This window comes from Poecilia formosa, unplaced genomic scaffold (assembly GCF_000485575.1).
Source record: "Poecilia formosa unplaced genomic scaffold, Poecilia_formosa-5.1.2 Scaffold448, whole genome shotgun sequence".
Classification (NCBI taxonomy): domain Eukaryota; kingdom Metazoa; phylum Chordata; class Actinopteri; order Cyprinodontiformes; family Poeciliidae; genus Poecilia; species Poecilia formosa.
In genome coordinates this window covers 359,210-377,681 of record NW_006800387.1, presented here as the reverse complement: position 1 = coordinate 377,681, position 18,472 = coordinate 359,210, and the positions used below count along the sequence as shown (strand labels likewise).

General features: G+C 40.6%; 1 protein-coding gene across 1 annotated transcript; it reads right to left on the bottom strand.

Annotated features, from left to right (window-relative positions):
- Window positions 1-15,343: 15,343 nt before the first annotated feature.
- On the bottom strand, window positions 15,344-18,472 carry lbx1a (ladybird homeobox 1a). Its single transcript, XM_016663817.1, has 2 exons — window positions 17,984-18,472; window positions 15,344-16,272 (listed from the first exon to the last, which is right to left on the bottom strand). The coding sequence occupies exons 1-2, from the start codon at window positions 18,276-18,278 to the stop codon at window positions 15,731-15,733; spliced, it is 837 nt and encodes a 278-aa protein (XP_016519303.1). The 5' UTR covers window positions 18,279-18,472; the 3' UTR covers window positions 15,344-15,730.

Here is an 18,472-nt window from a genome sequence, read left to right as displayed (position 1 = left end):
TCAGAATTGTAGTTTATTAAAGGTCATAAATAAATAAATTAGTTCAAATCAGATTAATAACAGAATTAATAATGAACATAAATCAAATCCACAAAGAACAGACACACACATACACACACACACACACGCACACACACACACACACGCATACACACATAGATGCACTTCAGAATCAGACTGGCTGGTGCCTGCGCGGCCCCAGGGGTGAGGACTTGCTGCCGTAATGACTTGCTCAGATCCACATTAGGCTGCTGAGGCTCCGCGGTCTCAAGCAGGGAGGAGGAAGGAACAACAGCAGCCGATCCCCGGCCGCCCCCCTCCTGCTTCTCTGCTCTTCCCATTTCTCTTCCTCTTTTCTTTTTGTTTTTTTTTTTTGTTGCAAAATTCGTGTCACATTTTCTTTTCAATATCTTTTTTTATTTTTTATTTTTTAACCTGCACCATCTGCCAAAGGGCTCTCATTCCTACCTCTTCTCCATTTGAGCAGACATGTCTGAGTGTGGCCAAGAATCTCCCCACCACTTCATTAAATTGCACTCACTTTGACAAACTCAAGTGGAGCAGCGACTGTTTTCCACCGTCTTGTGTTTGGACAGTTGTGCTTGCTGTGGGTTCTAGTTAAACGGGATCTCAATCCACGTTCTTAGAGCGCCACGAGAGAGACACATCCCACTTCAGCTTCTGCTTTCTGCTGTTTGGGTTCATAAAACAAATATGGTCTGAATCCGGTGTGAAAGCAGTTTTCTGTTGCCCATGAACAGAAAACTGAGGTCTTAACGACTGTGTGTGTGTGTGTGTGTGTGTGTGTGTGTGTGTGTTTATAAACTACTTGTTTATAAAGCTATTTGCAACCTTTTATGGTCCAATAGGCCTTACAGGGACAAAAGTCTGTTTCTAATATATCAGACCCCCATATATGGAGTGACATTTACTCTGCAAGCAGGTGAACTGGTCTGACAAGCAGAGGCATCTGCACACAGATCAGAAGGTGAGAGATTGCTATGTGGTGCTTTTAGTAGATGTTTGTCTTGAGGCTGAATGACTAAAAATGTTTTCCCCTATGAATCATGCTCTCCTCAACCAGAGGTCAAAGGTCGTTCTCTAATTGACTTAATGGACTGGACAGATCTCAGGTCAGTGCTGATCAGAGACTGGCTTGGACCTGAGAGGGACAACAAACCAGCAAACCCACACGTGTTAGACACAACACCGCCATCCAGCAGCCAGATAGAGTTCCTGAGCTTATCCCTGCTGTGTCCACGGGGACTTTAACTTTTAACAGATAAAAGACCAGAGTGGAAACATGCACTGCTCTTTTCATTTTCCAGACTGAGAACTATTTTTTTTTATTATCCATAGTGAAGCAATTACAGTTCACACAGAGCAGTGAGGGACAAATGTTGGGCGTAAAGATGCCAGGGAATGCCTGGTAACCTCGAACTGATTTAAGGAGTAACGACCAGTTTTCATGTCCTACCACAGATTCTTAGCTGAGTTTAAGCTAGGGCGCGTGGAGTGTGACAGCTGTGGTTTAAGGTCCAGACTTTGACTGGGCCATTCTAGCACATCCATAGGCTTGACCTGATCAATTAATTGACGCTCCAGCTGAATGTTTTTGTTCATTGTTCTGATGGAAGGTGGACCTTCACTCCAGTGTCAAGATGAGTGTGCATTAGAGCTTTTTTAAAATAATGAAATAATTGATGCATTACTTAATAAATAGGTCAGTTAGATATATTTGAGCATTAATTAATTTAAATCAGATGTGAACTATTTTCCTTTATGTAATAAAAAAAGCCTATCATTTTCTCAGAACCGTATCTTATTTCTTCTGGAAACAGACGGCTGGTGTTTTGCAACTGTTCTGTTGTTTCATCACAGCTGAAATGAATAATTCAGTCATTATCAGGTCTCTGGAGAAGGCGATTACATGCAAAGAGGTAATTTAGCTATTTGTTTCAGGTGCAACGAACCAGACACATAATTCAGATCTTCACCAATTCACAGCAAATGTCCTCTCAGAGCTCTTTACAAGAAAAAAATCATTTCAATTCAATAATACATACATTCCAATTGATCCCAGTTATCAAACAGTAGAGCATGTTCAACTATTTGAAATAGTTGAAACATAAACACTAAAGAAACCCTGGATTGAGTCATTGACTTGCAGCATTGTAGTTGTGACGATCACTTTGTGTTGTTCCGTTGAATTTACAGCAATCCCTCATATCCAGCATGAAAGAAGCGACAGAGTGGACTGAATGGAGCAAGAATATTAGAGCAGGACTTCTACATGTGTGACTTGTAGAACAGAATATGAATACCTGTGCTGAAGAATCTTTGCAGATGTAACAGTTTTTTGTTTATGAGTGATAAAGACATATTCACAAGTTATTTTTTTTCCCAACAAGGATTTGTTTTGGACCATTTGTTTTGGATTATTTGGGGGCAAAATTGTAAGTGTATGATTTTGTTTGACTACTTTTATTTGTGTACCTATACCTAAGAATTTGGAGAGGTGTAACTGCTGTTTGGTATTTGTGAAATACTGAAAAAAATAAAACAAAATAAATAAATCTACAATTCCAAAACTCTTATAGGAGACTCAACGTTCAAATACGTTTGTACGAAATATAACTCCATAGTTTCTCATGTAGATTGATAAGCTCAGTTGCATGCCCTAAGCAGCAGATTAATGAGACGCAGTACATCTTAGTCCACTTTTTATGTATGTTGCAGCAATGGCCAGGATAGAATCGGAACTCTGGACTTTCCAGCTCATAAATATCTTTGTGTATGACAAGCCAGAGAGGCGCAGAGACAAGAACTTCCGACCAGCTTCAGGAAGCTGCAGCAACTGGAGGTATGATGACTTCTGACACTTGACCCACACTAAGAATGAATGGTTGTTCTAAAGTTAGCATAAAAAGGGGTTTGCTGTTTTTCATCACAAAAACACTGCTGACAAAGGATGTCATTGTGGCACCGCACTATGAAAGAGAAATGAATGAAAATAGTAGCTCCCCTCCCTACATTTTATTTTTATATCCAAAGTAACTTAAAGTGAGAAACTACAGTTAAAATCTATTATGTTTAAAAATGCATAATGAGTTTCGCCATCAGAGGGCGCTCAGTACCAGTGAGGTTGATGCTCTGGTTAGCTGAAGAAGTTGACCATTGCTGAGGAAGCAGTTTAGATCAGACATAGCAGCTGCTATGACCCGCTGTATGGGGACGTTTTCCTGCCATAATCCAAGAACACATTTTCAGTCTGAAAACTGGATTTGTTGTCTTTTGTTATCAAAACGTTTAAATGCTTACATTTTCATTTTGAAAGCAGGACTTCATGTCTTTCTTCTCAAAACTTCTCCTCGTGCTCACACTTAGTTTCTGCTTGCTGTTGGAAACCCCTTTTGGCACAGTCACCTGGCAACCTCTCAACCAATAGAATGAAAGTGTTGTACTGAGTGCATTTGTTTCTTTCTAGTGGGTGTGCCTGTGTGGCCACTATTAAGTGTAGGAACCTGAGCCACCCACTGCCTTTTTGAGTGGTGCAGCTATAATGAACCATGGGAAACATCAGAACAGCATCGGGTTAAATTATATTTTCACCTTCATTATTTTTGCAGCTGCACAGGAGCTCCCAGTTTTGAACCCAGACCAGGTGATGTGTGGTTTTAAGATCCAGCCATGATGATGTTAATCTATCTTTAGTAAAAGTTGATGCTGTCAATTTCTTTTTAAATTGACTGTTTACATGTAAAAATACTGGTCCAGAAGTCACAAACATAACTCTTGCAAAGCATCATGGGTTACAGGAAAAATGTGAATACAAATACAAGAATTGCACGCAGTTACCAGTGAGTTTTTCAAGCCCTATACCCAGCAAGTCTGTCCCTGGCTCCACCCCTCTTTGCACACATTTCACACATATGGGCAAGTGTGTCAGTAGGTGCAGGGTAGACATTTTTTTTTCAGGATTAATGGCCTTTATTTGACAGTAACTTGACAGGAAAGTGACAGAGAGAAGTGGATGACATGTGGGAAAAGAACCAAGAAGGTGTTGGTCGTGTCGAGGTGTGGAGCCTCTGCCTACGGAAGCTGCTGCTCTAACCACCGCGCCACGTGACGCCCCGGGACGCTGTAATTTTAACAAGCTTTAATTGACCAAACTTTTGTTTGACATGCTCTGCAAACACGGCCACATCAATCTAGCACCAATTACAAGTGGCCTCATGGCGACCAGCCCCACCAGTCACTGTGACAACCCAGATGATTGATCACCAACAGCAGCAATCTTCTAACCTGATCAGGCAAATTACCGTGGCGACTGCCGGGGCCATATGAGTCCCCATGCTGCAAAATTAAATTCACTGAGCTCATCAGCTTGTCTTTGTGACAGTCTCACAGAGACAGCGCCACAAAACGCGTCTCACTCACATCAAGTCGACACGCTGGGGGCTTGCTGTATTTTTCACACACACACACACACACGCACGCACGCACGCACACACACACACAGTATGTCTTTCTATCTTTACAGGAACTTTGCATTGACTTCTATTCATTTTTCATTCATTTCTATAGACTAACCTAGCCTTTACCACTTTTAATTTCACAGTGCGTAATGGGATACCTTGTTGCAACAAGCCCACAAAATGATACATCCTAAAAACTGCAAAACTAGTTTAGTTTTGTCTAAGTTTAGACTAAATCAATTTATTTTGTACTTTTTGTTTAGTTTAAATTAAAACGCAAATTGGGACTCTTTTTCATTCAAACATTCAAGTGTTTCTCTCAAGGATACTTGAATGATTATGTTTAAGGATTTAGTTTTTCCCTTTTTGATGTAACTGAAGTTCGTTGAACTCTACAATAGTTAGATCTTTGTAAATCTGCTGAATCTGATAAACTTGAGCCTTTTTTAGATCAGCTGCAGACTTCACAGCAGAACCCCTATGTTACATTGTTAACTTAATTCTTTCTGAAAATAAAAGATTCTCTGTATAAGGAAGTCTGCCTATGTTGTTTGTGTGTTAAAAGGTGGTGATCCATCTGTAGTGAACAGACAGATCACTAAATTGTGTACTTTCTTGTTCATACTGTCCAGTCCCGTCAATAAATGAGTCTTTAAATAAGTCCAGAGTAAACTTAGACATAAAGACATTCAGAGTTGGGCTACATGCAGGAATTATCTCCTTTGGCACTCTGTGGCGCATTTAGGTTTTATCAGTCTGTAGCTGAAAGTGCTTTTGACTGATCCCCTGGTTCTAGATGTAGCCCTGTGCTTACACAGCTCCTCAGCATCTCTTCAAGATCTGCTGGCGCCTGGTGATGGGTCATTTGATTCAGTGTTCAATCATGAAGAGACCCATAACATGTAGGACATGGCCTTTAAGGACTGACTTTGGACACCTTGATGGGAACATAATAACAAGATTTAAGCTCCAGTCAAAAGGACTGTCAGAAATATGCATCTCGTTTCGATTTCATTCAGTTTAAAACATTACAAACAGACAAAATGAAGAACTTCTTTTCAACATTATGAAACTCCAGAGCACACATTGCTCACTTCCTGTTTGTGTGTGTGTGTGCGTGCGCGTGTGTGGGGGTGCATGACTCTAGGTGTGTGGCTGTATAAAGCTGTGGCCAGCTTTGAGAGGGTAATCCATCTCTATCACTTAAATGATTATCCCCATTAATCTGTTGTAAACTAATAAAGTAAACACCCTCCCTCTCTCCCTTCCTCCTCCCTCTGCTCATAGGCCTGTGCCTCTACTCTGAATGCAGGTTCATTAAGTCTACAGTACATTAATACGTCTTCTTGTCCCCCCCGTTGCTCCTGTCACCTGGTGCTTTAGGCCCCCAGAGGCCCTGGAAGAGATTGGTTCTTTTTCCATGTGTGAAGAGGTGTAAAAGCATGTAGGCGTGTGCGCGTGTGAGTACCAGGTTTTTATATCCTTATGGGAACCTATTTCTGTCTACAGTGTGGGGTTTCTGGGGACCGTTACTCCTTTGGGGACATTTTCTTGGTCCTCATGAGGGGAAATGCTGTTTTTGGGTTAGGGGTTATGTCTGTGATGTTTAGGGTTAGGTTTATGCATCTGTTGGTAATGATTAGGATGTGTTCACACCTGACACATTTGGTGTGCTTTAAACGGACCAGAATTTTTTTCCCCCATTGGTCCGGACATTTTGTGCAGATGTAAATACATTCATACTGGTGCGAATGAAACAACCAGACTGAGAGCCATTTTTTGAGGTGGTCTTGGTCTTCTTCCAACAAACCGGTGAATACACACTGGCTTCAGTGCGAACCAACTATATGAAATATATGTCTCCATGAGTCAACGTTGCTGGGCATTATGGCAATAAGCCCTTTAGTGTTGCTAATGCTACTGCTTTCGTACTGTTGTAATGAAATTGTACCCGGTCTTCCGTTTTCTGTTTAGCAATACAGCTGCCAGCATGTTGTGGTTCAGGGGACATGGAGCATCTTGTCTCCTTCGACTAACATCATCCACTTGCTTATGCCGTTCCAAGTTTAGAAATATCCCATTGTGAAACCTGAGTTTAATGAGCTGCTCTTGACATTCTAAGTGGCATCGCAGTTATAATAACACACAAATAACAGGAAACAGGATTTCCATGTTTGTTTTTTTTCTGTGTCTGTGATCTGTACCGCCCCCGTCATTTCTTTCAATTGGAGCAGTGGCTTTGTGTATAAATTATAGTACACTTTTAAGAAAGCACAAAATAAAAGCAAACTGCACAAAGCAAAGAAATAAAGTTTGCTTTTTGTACGGACCACAGGACAGGTGTATTAATGGTTTGAATGCATCCATAGACTGAAGGAAAAACAAATAGAAGTCAATGCAAAGACTCTGTGAAAGACAAACTGTGTGTCTGTGTGTGTGTGTCTATGTGTGCATGGTTGTTTGTCCTCTGTGTCTCTGTGTTGCCTTGTGTTGAATTGGCAACCTGTCCATGGTGTTGATCGTCCCTTGAAATATAAGGCAGAAACACTGAACAAGGGAACTGATGCTAGTGGTTGAAAGGCGGCTGAAACGCTTCAGTAATAAACTTCAATATTTGGACATTGTTATGGCAATAATTATTAGCTGACAAAGTAATATGCACCTCAACCTCACTCATTCCTGGTGGATCAACCATTAAGTGTAAATTTAGCTTTGACCAGTTGAATTCAACTGGAATCTTTAATTTACCTGTATAGGACTGTGACTGAGAATGTATTAGACTGAATTGAACTCAATGACCTTGGATGTTTCATCAATGTGCCTTGAGACGGCTTTTGTTGACATTTAGCACTTTTTAAATAGCTGAGTGGAAGATTAACCTCTATCCAGCAATCACTCATGAGGTAATGAAACCAACTGCTGTTGCCGGTGAAGACACTAACACCTCTGACATCTATCTTGTGTTTCATCAATGTATGAAAATGTGCAGATTTAAGTAAAATGGCCAATATTACATAAAATTAACTCTTTTTTTAGCTTAACATCATGTTATAATGATATCCTCTCATTAAAAACATACCTGGAGTGTTGCCTTGATTCTTTCATGCATGTTTGAGAAATCCTTTAATCTCCCGTGGCAACCATTCAGCTGTGCAAAAAGCCTGGGTGGGCCTAGCCCCGCCTTCGGACACAGCTCCTCCTCAGATCTGCAGTTTTCAAGCTTCAGAGCTTCTGCATCACAGAGAACCTCGCTCCCACTACCACACCCGGTGCAATATATGAGCTACTTCTTAGAGAGACACAGGTAAAAATGTTGTTAAAAGGTTAATAGAGGAGCAACGTTGCCTTCAGGGTGATTTTCTGAAGGTTGAATTTCAGAAAGATCAGAAGTTTCAAAGAGACAGACTTTGGCTCAAACATGTAAGGTTGCATCATTGTTAATAAAATACAAAAATGGCCGAACATATGAAAAGGAGGGATGTAAAACCATGAGTCATATTTGAAATATACTATATTTTTATAAGAACTGATGGTAACATATTTACTTGACTGTGCTATAAAATGGCACTGGAAAATACATAATACTGCCTCTTTAAAAACTTTCAAGCACTCTACTTGTCTGCAGCTGATGCCATGTGTAGAGTGATCACTGAATAAACCCTCCATTTCTGGACGGGTTGGGAAATTCTGCGGCACTGTCATCATGTACTGAGATGTTATACAAACCACATGTTTGTGGTCACAGTCAACAGAGCTAGTACATAGATGCAGTTTTGACATAATAATAGCATCACTTATTTCTGTGTTAAACCATGCAGATGCTCTGTTTGCACTGATGAAGATTCAAATCCCCTTGAGATGCTGAAGGTCAAAGTAGCTCCATCTCAAATTCCCTGACCTACTTTCTAATCCATTTGCCTCAAAGCAAAGTAATATCCAACAGGTGTCACGATGGCCGAGAACAGATTTGAAAACTCAGCCTCCTGGTGCAGCTCGCACCAAAAATCACTCCACTCCTCAAGGCAACCCGCCCCTGACTTCATTACAGTCATGCAGAATGGGATCTGTAAGCAATAACACAAATGCTGCAGGGTTTGGAGTTGTAAATAAATATTAGACTAATGAAAATGTGAAGCGTGGCCTATTGCTCGAGCGCTGAGTGACTGAGTTTAAGACGGCCGTAGACGTGATGGGGCGAGTGACTGCTCCCTGAAGAAATTAAGACAACATGCTGTCACCTGCATCTGGCTGTTGCTGGATGAGGTATTGCTTCTATTGGCTGGTAATAAAAGTGTCAACAAGCACCTCATGCCCACACAGACACACTAAACTGTTCTCATTCCAGAAACGTTGACTTTATACAAAAGCTGTCTGGGATGCACACACGACGTACACTAAAGTAACTCTGCTAATGTGTGCAGAAACATAAACTGATCCAAATGCACCTAAAGCCCAGTTCATAGAATGTATTCTTACTTCTACATAGACTAAAAAAAAGCCTTTTAGAATTTAACCGACAGACTGATGAATGTACACTGTCCACAGAGAAGCTTTAATTATGTCAGCTTGGCTTTTCCTGCCTCTCTGCTGCCTGCTGCTGCACAATAGATCTCTGTCAGAGCATCTGACAGATTAAGACAGAGTACAGGTACTATGGCATATTCACAGCATACACACACACACACACACACGCAGCACGCATACACACACACACACACACACACACACACACACACACACGAGCATTGTGCTTTTTGGTTTTCAGCAGTTTCCATTTTTCTCTGAGTTCCTCTCCCTTCAAATGAAGGGATCATTTCTAGTATTCTAGTTGTCTTTTCTCTCCTGTATGGGTCACCTTGCGGTGAACCTTCTGGTACCAGCACCAGGATGGTACCAGAATTGGTGATGGGCCCAGCTTTGGTCCTGGGCAGCTCTTGCCCAACTCTTTCCTGGTCCACCAAGTTTTTTCTTTGCAGAAGTACCTGCTTAATCTACCTGCTTTTGGTAATTCCAGCTGCCAGGTGATTTCCTGTTTGTTTTTGTTTGACATGTTATTTTTGCTAAATAAAGAGCTTAATTATTTTGCATGTCCTTGTCTAGATGTCTTTTGTTGCGACTGAATGAACCAGGTCATAACATTCTCCAACACTGACATTTTTTTTTTGCCTCCCCCTCCTTGTTGCTGCGCCTCCCCCCTTCTGCTATGGTCACAGAAAACACGGGGTGAGTAAATATTCTGAGACTCGCTCGATGGTTTGTTTCAGAGTAAAATAAGTTTTACCACTGGCGTAGCTCAGTCTAAAACTGAGCGTTGACATAGAAGTGCTCACATAAACACCACTTGAAGGGCAAAGAGGATAACATTGGGCTGGCTGGTGAAAAAGAAAAAAAATTCTTGGTGGGACTGATGGGCCAATAGATTTCCCTTGGTGGAAAATTGAATCAAATGAATGGTAGAAATATGACTACAATTCCACAATAGTTTGACATGTAGCAAAATATAACACAAAAGCTTAGATTGGCTAAAAGTAAAAGACTGGTTCAGTAACTTGCAAAATATGAAGCATTTAATCATTAAGTGTCAACAACTTTGCTGATGCAATTGTGGATCTCAATAAATAGAAACAGGACTTTACCTCTTGTACAACACCACAATCCAAATGGCCATGTTACCCAGAAAACATCATGACATCTGATCTAAAGACTTGATTACTCTGGGTGAAAAGCTGCAGCCATCATCCCATCAAAGATGAGGTTCACTCACAGCGCCAAGCAGGCTGGGACAGCCTCTGTTTCTAACTGCAGAAACAACTTCTGTCATAGTGCGAAAAGTGTACTTAAGGATGTAGTACATAGAATCCACCACAAGATGTCAGTAGAAGAACAAATGAGGATGACTTGGTGGTCAGCAACATGATGGGCAGACAGTCCTCACGGATCTGAGGAGTCTCTCTCTCTCCTTCTCATCCCTTTCTCACACACACATGTGCAGACACACACACATGCACAAGCAAACACAGACACACATCTTTGTACTTTTGCGCAAACTGAGGACTTCGTTTTGAGTCCATTAATTTTAGTTACAGCACTTTTGCCTAACCCAGACATTGTCCCTAACCCCAACACTTACTAGTCTATTCTTAACCCGAACTTTAACTAAAACATAATTCACACCATACCTCTAAATCACAGCAAAACTGCAAAATTGTGAGGACCGGGAAAAAGTCACTTTGGACAAATGACCTCTATTTCTTGGCAAAATGCTTTGAAAGTTGTCCTCAAATTGTAATATGCAAGTACGCATACACAAGCCAGCCCTCTGCAAGGGCTCTGTAAATCTAAAAGTTCTGCCATATTAAGAAGAGAATGCTCAGCACAAAAACATCGTGGTACACACACTATTTCTGTTTTCAGGAAATAGCCAGCCGAACTCATTCTGCTTGTGTGACTTTAACACACTCAGCAGGTAGCTTAGCAGCCAAGGAGCTCAGGCCCCGGGGCAGATGTAGGAAAAAATGTCTTTCAGTATGAGTGGATTATGGTTTCCAGCGGTTTCTTTATCAAAATGATCAACTAGAATTTGATTAATGTGCAAATTGAGAAGAGGAGGGAGGGGAGTCATGGATAGTTCTATTTGTGAATACCAATTAATCACCAGTTAAAGTAAATTAATACACATATTAATTTTACCAGGGACATTCTCGGCTCAATAACCCATAAAATTGAAGTTTGTGGTGTTAAGGGGGCTCTAAAGGAATGTAATAACTAAAATTTCAAATGAACCCTATTTAGTGATCAATCAAGCTGTGCCCTGCAGCACAGACAGCTCATTTCTTCAGCTCTGCTCTAGCAAATACAACCATAAAACCAAGATGGCTGCTTAACACACTCTGCTACAGTTTCTCACAGTTCAGCACATCCTTACACAGCACAGGGTTTGTGCAGCACAACCCAGTAAAGGCTTTGTTCTGTATGAAAAGATGATTAGCTATCATCTGCCTACTGATAAATTAAATCTACTCAAGGCATGGAAATGTTAATAGTATAAATAACTATTATTAGGCCTGAGCAGTGAAGCGCTGCGAAGGCCTATTGTATAAGCAGGATTGCTTATTATTTTTTCGACAAACTACGCAGCTTTTTGGAGGCCTCAACATATTCAAAAACTCACCAAACTTCACCCAAAATTGTCCACCAGCTATAAGTCTTTGGATTTAAGTGGAATCTCAAGTAGGCGTGGCCAAACTGCTCTACAGCGCCCCCTAACGTGGGACAGGACAAATGGTTTTGTAGTTATCCCCCCACTCCCCCAAATCAAGAAAAAAGGTCTCTAACCCCCCAAAATGCACAGGAAGCAGATATTTTGGGTCAAAGATATAGTACATAAAACTCTGCTGCTTGCATGCTCACCCTTTTGATTTTGTTCATCAAAGAACACCAGGATTTCAAGAGGTTTCAGATATCACAGTGAGACTTACATGCTACTGTTTTACTGTAATTTAAGGGCTCCTCTAGTTCCTGGAGGGCCCTCGAGAAACTAGAGGGGCCCTCTAGTGGGCGTCCCTTGTTGGAGAGGAGTCTGTCCATAGGACCCCAAAGCACTTCACACTGCTTTCAATCATGGTGGCAAGCTTCCATCAGCTTGAGTTTAAAAAAAAATTATGATCATTATACATTCTTAGAGCAGAAGTGAATCATTTTAAAAGACACAAAATATGGACGCAAGTGAAATTTTCACAAGAAACCGAATCGGTAACAGAAAACCAGCGAAGCCTGAGTTGAATCCAGCAGGCCTAATTACAGCAGGTCCTCACACTTTGTGAGTGTTGGTCCTTTTGGAAAGGTCTCACATGGCAGCAGGCGGGTCCAGCAGGAGGAAATGAAGAGAGGTGGGTGGGTGGGAGTGGGGGGGTCATGTTAGGTCTGGTTGTTCAAGCGGGGTGGGGGTGTGTGCATCAAACTTCAATTTTCCAGTTGAGTGAAATCATATTTCTTCTCTGTGTGTGTTTGTCACATGGAGAAAAGCTACGTTTCCCTGTGGTCGTTTGCTGTGCAGCCTTCTGCTGTGGCAGACTGATGAAGACAATTCACCGTCCGCCAGACGAAACGTCAAAGGAAGGACTAAAAGAATGAATCGTGTCATCTCCATTGATTGTATGTAGTAAGGGGACACAATTGTGGCAAGGCACACAGTAAAAACACAATACATTATTGTTGCTATGTAACAACATTTTGAAACATATTTGTCTTTATTTTGAGACATATTTGTCAATATCACAGTGTAAGCAGCAGAGAGAATAGGTTTGGTGATTCTCTTACAGTAATGAAATGATTTCATGTTGTGGAATATGGAGGTCCAAAAGTGTCAAAAATAATAAGTACAAGATTGAATCCTTAAATGATTCACTTTGTCAAGGGCAAAAAAAATGTGTGTTTGTGTGTCTGTGTGTGCTTGAAGTCTATGTATTGTATTTCAGAAAGCAATTTTTCATTTTAATACTACTTTCTTATGACGAGAACTCAATTTTGCACAGCCACACCTAAGACTGTAAATGAGAAATTTTGTCAAGAGTTCACACACCAGTTTCTGTCTGCCTGCAGGTTTCTGCATGGATGCAAAAAAAAGAATACATTTCCAAGAAAAATATGTTTAGTAGAAAAAAAAAATATTTGTGTGATGCAGGAATCAATACATCGATCTATTTTTCAGTCTTTATTAGTCTAAGTTAGAAGTCAGGGCTACTGATGCTCTGTTCACAATTTGTGGGATGTTGACTTGCTGTGGTTATAACCAATCAGATGCTAGGATCTACTTGAGAGATTTCATTTAAAGTTAAGATTATTTTATAGTGCACTGTGGCACAGCAACCACAAAATAGCTCAATAAACACCGAACCACAACAGTTTTAAATTTGAATCAGTGGATTTTACCAGTTATTGTACTTAATGCATGGAATATTAATTGCTTTTTAGAAATATTTTATTTTATTTTATTTTATTTTATTTTATTTTTTAACTCACAACACTGGATATTTTTGGCACACCATACTCACTCACCAGCTTATTGTTCCCATGGCTGCAGTCTACCAGCCTGTTCCTTGGAAAATGAAGCAAACGGTTGAAAGTTTTGTACTAGCTGATACTGGGAAGCTTTAAGCCAGACAAAAAGCAGCGACCCGCTGAGGCACATTTATATTCATGGCCCCAGGGAGTGTGTCCACAAACAGGGTCTAATTGGTTTAGTTAATCCATCAAAGTGGCTCACAGCTGAAGACGACAACGCTGGAACCATATGGACTCCAATCCAAATCACTGCAGGCCGACTGTGTTAGCCTGGAGCTGGTGGGGGACACGGCGGGGACACGTGTGTGTCATCTTACCAAGACATGCATTACATAGCTGCAGATTGTGCATATTAATGAATCGATTAAAAGTAGGCTGACCAATGGACGACAGTTAAAATAAAATAGATCTGGTTTGTTTTAGAGTGTTATAAAACCCCCTGGAGTTTTGAAGAAAAATATTAATAAATGTTTTCAGGCCACCCGTCGCTTCAAGGCACTTCGGTGGTGGGGCTCACACACCTTCTAGAAACACCCCAGAGCTCCATGGATCCGGCATCAGTGTACACAGTTCAGCCTGATTTAATACAAGGCTTCGTTTATGAAAGTATTTTTGAGGCAAAAGTGTTTTGTGGCTCAAAACTGAAAAGTTAAAGAGGCAGAGAAAAAATCGTAAAGGACTCCTGTAATCGTAGATGTTTTACACCTCTTTGGATTCTTAAGCAAAATACACAAATTGTCAAACTTCAGTGACTCAAAGAACTTAAAGTGTGACTTAAGTCACACTGCCCAAATGATCCAAAACAAATAGTGCAAAACAAATCTGCATATTTGTGTCAGAAAAAAACAAACTTGTCAATATTTATCACTCACAGACACAAAACTACTGTTACATCTTTATAGAGCTGTTGTTCATGTTATGGAATATTTACAGTAATTTCACTTCATTCTTTTGGCTTAGTGATGATGAGAACGGACTTTTTGTGTTGAATTAACTTAAAAGTTTTTTTTTAACTTACAGGAACTTTTTACTTTGACTTTACTTGAAACAATTAAGTTCGATGCTACATTAGTATTCTACGTCTGACGTCATGATGCTACCTTCGCCAGAGACATGTCCTGTATTGACCAGGGCGCTGTGGTGGGCCAGGGGTGAAGCACAACCTACATAAGGAGGCTTTAGTCCTCGACACGGCCAATGCAGGTTCGAATCCCGTCCTGATGACCATCTCTTCCCCCTCTCTTCTCTAACCCAGATTGTGTTTTTGAAATCTTACTTTCTTATGCAGGCTCTTTGGAAGCTGTTCACAAAATGTTTTTTGCTAAATGGACATTTCAATAGGCTACATGACATCGTTTCATCTTCTTAAATGTATTAAAAATGATATCTTTATTAATTTGGTCTATGGATGGATTTGCCATGTTTTTAAAATTCATACTGATTCTGTGAAATACAAAACTCTTTATGGTTCTGAGCTATTTTACAGGCTCAGTGAAGGAGTTTTATAATTTACTGGGCAGCAAAAAACATCACAGCAGGACATTTGTATTTGTGACTTGTAGAACTGAATCTGTGACCCATATGGAGGAATCTGTTCAGTGTAGCAGTAGTTTTGTGTCTGAGTGATTGAAACAAATATATTTTTCTGACACAGGTATGTGGATTTGTTTTACACCATTTGGGCAAATTTATAGATGCAAGATTTTTTTATTTTTTTATTTTTTTAAGGGTTTTATTGGCTCTAGTGGCCTTTATTTGACAGTGAATCGACCAGAAGGTGGGTAATGGCAGAAGGAGAAAGACATAGGGCAAAGGTCACCAGGTTGGCAATCAAACCTGCAACAGCTGCATGGAGGACTGAGGCCTAGGTGGCTTGTCCTTAACCCCTGTGCCAACACAGCAACCCAAGACCTTTTTTTATTTGTAACCGTGGGTCAAAAAATACAATTTGCATCTTGTACTTAAGAATTTGAATCTGAAGAGGTGTAATTGTTGTTTTGTACTTTGTACTACAAATAAAATCTACAATTACATAGCCCTAACAAGATTTTTCTTTCCAACATCTCAGTTCCAAGCCAAAAATACGTTAGCACCAAAAAATACCTTCATATTCAGTCAACCACGTTCATTAGTGTAATTGAGTTAAAGTAGAGAAACCAATACAGTCACTCCACACTACGTGGGATGCTTCAGTCACCCACATCGATCTCCTCCTCCTCTTCCTCTTCCTCTTCCTCCTCCTCATCATCATCATCCTCCGAACCGCACCTGCTGATCGGTCCGTCTCTGTCCCGCGGCAGCGTGGTAGAAGGAAGAGTAGGAGACGCATGCGGCCTGCTGAGGTCTCCTTCAGTCCTGCCGAACCTCTGCTCCGGTCCTCCGGACCGCCCCACCAGGCCCAGACCTTCGGCCGCGCACTTCTCCAGCTCCGCCAGCTTGGAGAGCTTCTCAAAGGCCACAGCTCCAGCGGCTCTGGCGGACTGCACGTCGGCCTTCATTTCCTCCAGGTCCCGCTTGAGCTTGGCCCGCCTGTTCTGGAACCAGGTGATGACCTGCGCGTTGGTCAGGTTCAGGTGCTGGGCCAGCTGGTCCCGGTCCGCCGGGCTCAGATACTTCTGGAACAGGAAGCGTTTCTCCAACTCGTAGATCTGATGGTTGGTGAAGGCCGTCCGGGACTTCCGGCGCTTTTTAGGGGCGTTCCTCTGTCCGAAAAGGCCCTGACCGTCCCGGCCTGAGAGGAAGAGAAAGACCGGGTCCAGATAATTACAGAGTGAACGGAACCAGGAAAGTGACTCGATCTTTTGGGAGTCACGCTAATAAAAGCTTTGACAATATTAATTAGACTAAAAAGTAGCCAGCTAATTTTATTTAATTGGAACATTTACAGGATGAGATTTGTTTATGCAATTCCACATCTATATACAAAAAAATAAAATAAAATAAATTAATAGAAATATTCAAATACAAAAAATTACAATAGGAGTCACATTCATTTTATTGTGTTGAAATCTGTTTTTTTATTATTATATTTGTTTTTACTGTAAATTGACTGTCTTGTTTAGCAAAAATATATTAGAGTTAAAATGTGTATGCTGAAATGTTTGAATCTATTAGGTTAGGTTTAAATTGAATCATCTTAAATTCTCAGATCACTTTACATAAAATTGATAAAAAGAAAACCTACTAATGTTTTTAAATATAGAAATAACAACGAATAAAGGTTTCAGCAGTTTTTTCTGTTTTTCATGGAATGATTATAATGATTTTCCACAACAGAACCACAGTAAAAGTATCAGTAATATCAGAAAATTGTGAAATTAAATTCAAATCTATGCGATTTAAAATATTCTCCATAAATATTGACGTCCCATGGAAGATAATATATCCATCCTTGTTTTATTTTATTTTAAAATCTGAAAACAAAATGGTTCTTCAGTAATGAATTCTCTGCAGTAAATCTTTATCAAAAATGATAAGTTCACTTTTTCCAAAGCATCATGTAACATCTGTGGTTCTGAACTAGTTCTGTTTTACTGGATTGAGGCAAAAATGTCTCTTTAGATGGTATCGGTTCTGGTTTAAAGCTATTAAATATTGTCAAAACCATTGATAAATATGCATTCATTACTGTCTATTTTCTTTACATTTTATTGCTTTTTGAGTCTGTATCTCAATCTGTATTTCATACAACCATGTGTATCCATCTGTTTTTAATTTGAAGCTTATCTGCGAAGCAAACATTGAGACTTTTAGGTTTAATTTCATCATAACCTCTTTGTTTCTTACATCCTCCAGCTGTCGACATGAATGTGTGTTAAACGCTGCAGATTCATTAAATGCTAAGATTCATTCTTAGATTAAGATTGAAGGATAAAAATGCCACATGGTAATAAAAAGTTGTTAATGTAAAAGGATGAGTTACAGGTCTCTAGTTTTTGTAAATAACATTGTAACAATATAATAAAAACATGAGGATTCCTGTGTAATAATTTAATATAATTAGAATGTCTAATGCTTCAGAGATGGATGTTATTGTGCTGGATTGCACTATATGTTTCTGTTCTTTGTGGATTTTAATTATTATATATGTATATATTGCTATAAATGTCTATTCTACAAGAACGCTTGGCATTAAAACCTTTTAGACTCTACAGGACAAAAATCTGAACAAATAGAGATGAACAGTCAATAAGTGCACAACTATCTATCACACACACATTTAACATACATTTTAAAAAATGACTAAGGCAAACTGTTGATATGTTTGAACATAATAAAATGAACATAATAAAATACATAGACTATTTTCCACCTGAGAAGTTGAATTATTCTGACCAAATTCTTGTAGAAATTCTTGTCCCAGAAAAAAAAAAAAAAAAAAAAAAACAGTCGGCAGAAATACTGAAGGCGGTTGCAGAAACAAAGAGCAGAGCAGGGATTACCCTCTGCAGCCTGCAGGACGCTGACCTCCAGGCCCCGGAAGGTTTTGCTGGCCAGCTCCTCCAGCGCGCACAGCGGGGAGCTCAGGCCCAGCAGCGGCCGCTCGGACGGGCTGCTCTCCCGCTGAGACGTCGGGAGCGGCCGGCTCCTCTTCGCACACGGCTTGTTGAGGATGTCCTCGATGCTGAAGGGCGTCAGCGGCTTGCTGGAGGCGGCCGGCGGTGGGAGCTGCCCCACTGGACTGAGTCTCCTCTTCCCCGGCACCTCAGAGCATTTCGACTCGACCTTAGAGGTCATAGCAGTTCGAGCTCTTCCACCTGAACGGAGGTAACTTCAGAGCCCTGGGGTTCGGGAAGAGACAGCCTGCTGCCCAGAGAGTCGATTCTGCAGCTGCATGATGGTCAAGGGGCTACACTTCTCAGTGGATGCGACTGGAACCCGTCTGGTGGGCGGTGATGTCCTGACAGAAGCCACTCTGACCCAACTTATGG

Excerpts from the sequence above, each read along its gene's own strand:
- lbx1a (XM_016663817.1), bottom strand. The coding sequence starts at position 18,278 with ATGACCTCTAAGGTCGAGTCGAAATGCTCTGAGGTGCCGGGGAAGAGG. Across the intron at positions 16,273-17,983 it reads CGTCCTGCAGGCTGCAGAGG|GCCGGGACGGTCAGGGCCTT; the intron begins GTAATCCCTGCT and ends TCTTCCTCTCAG.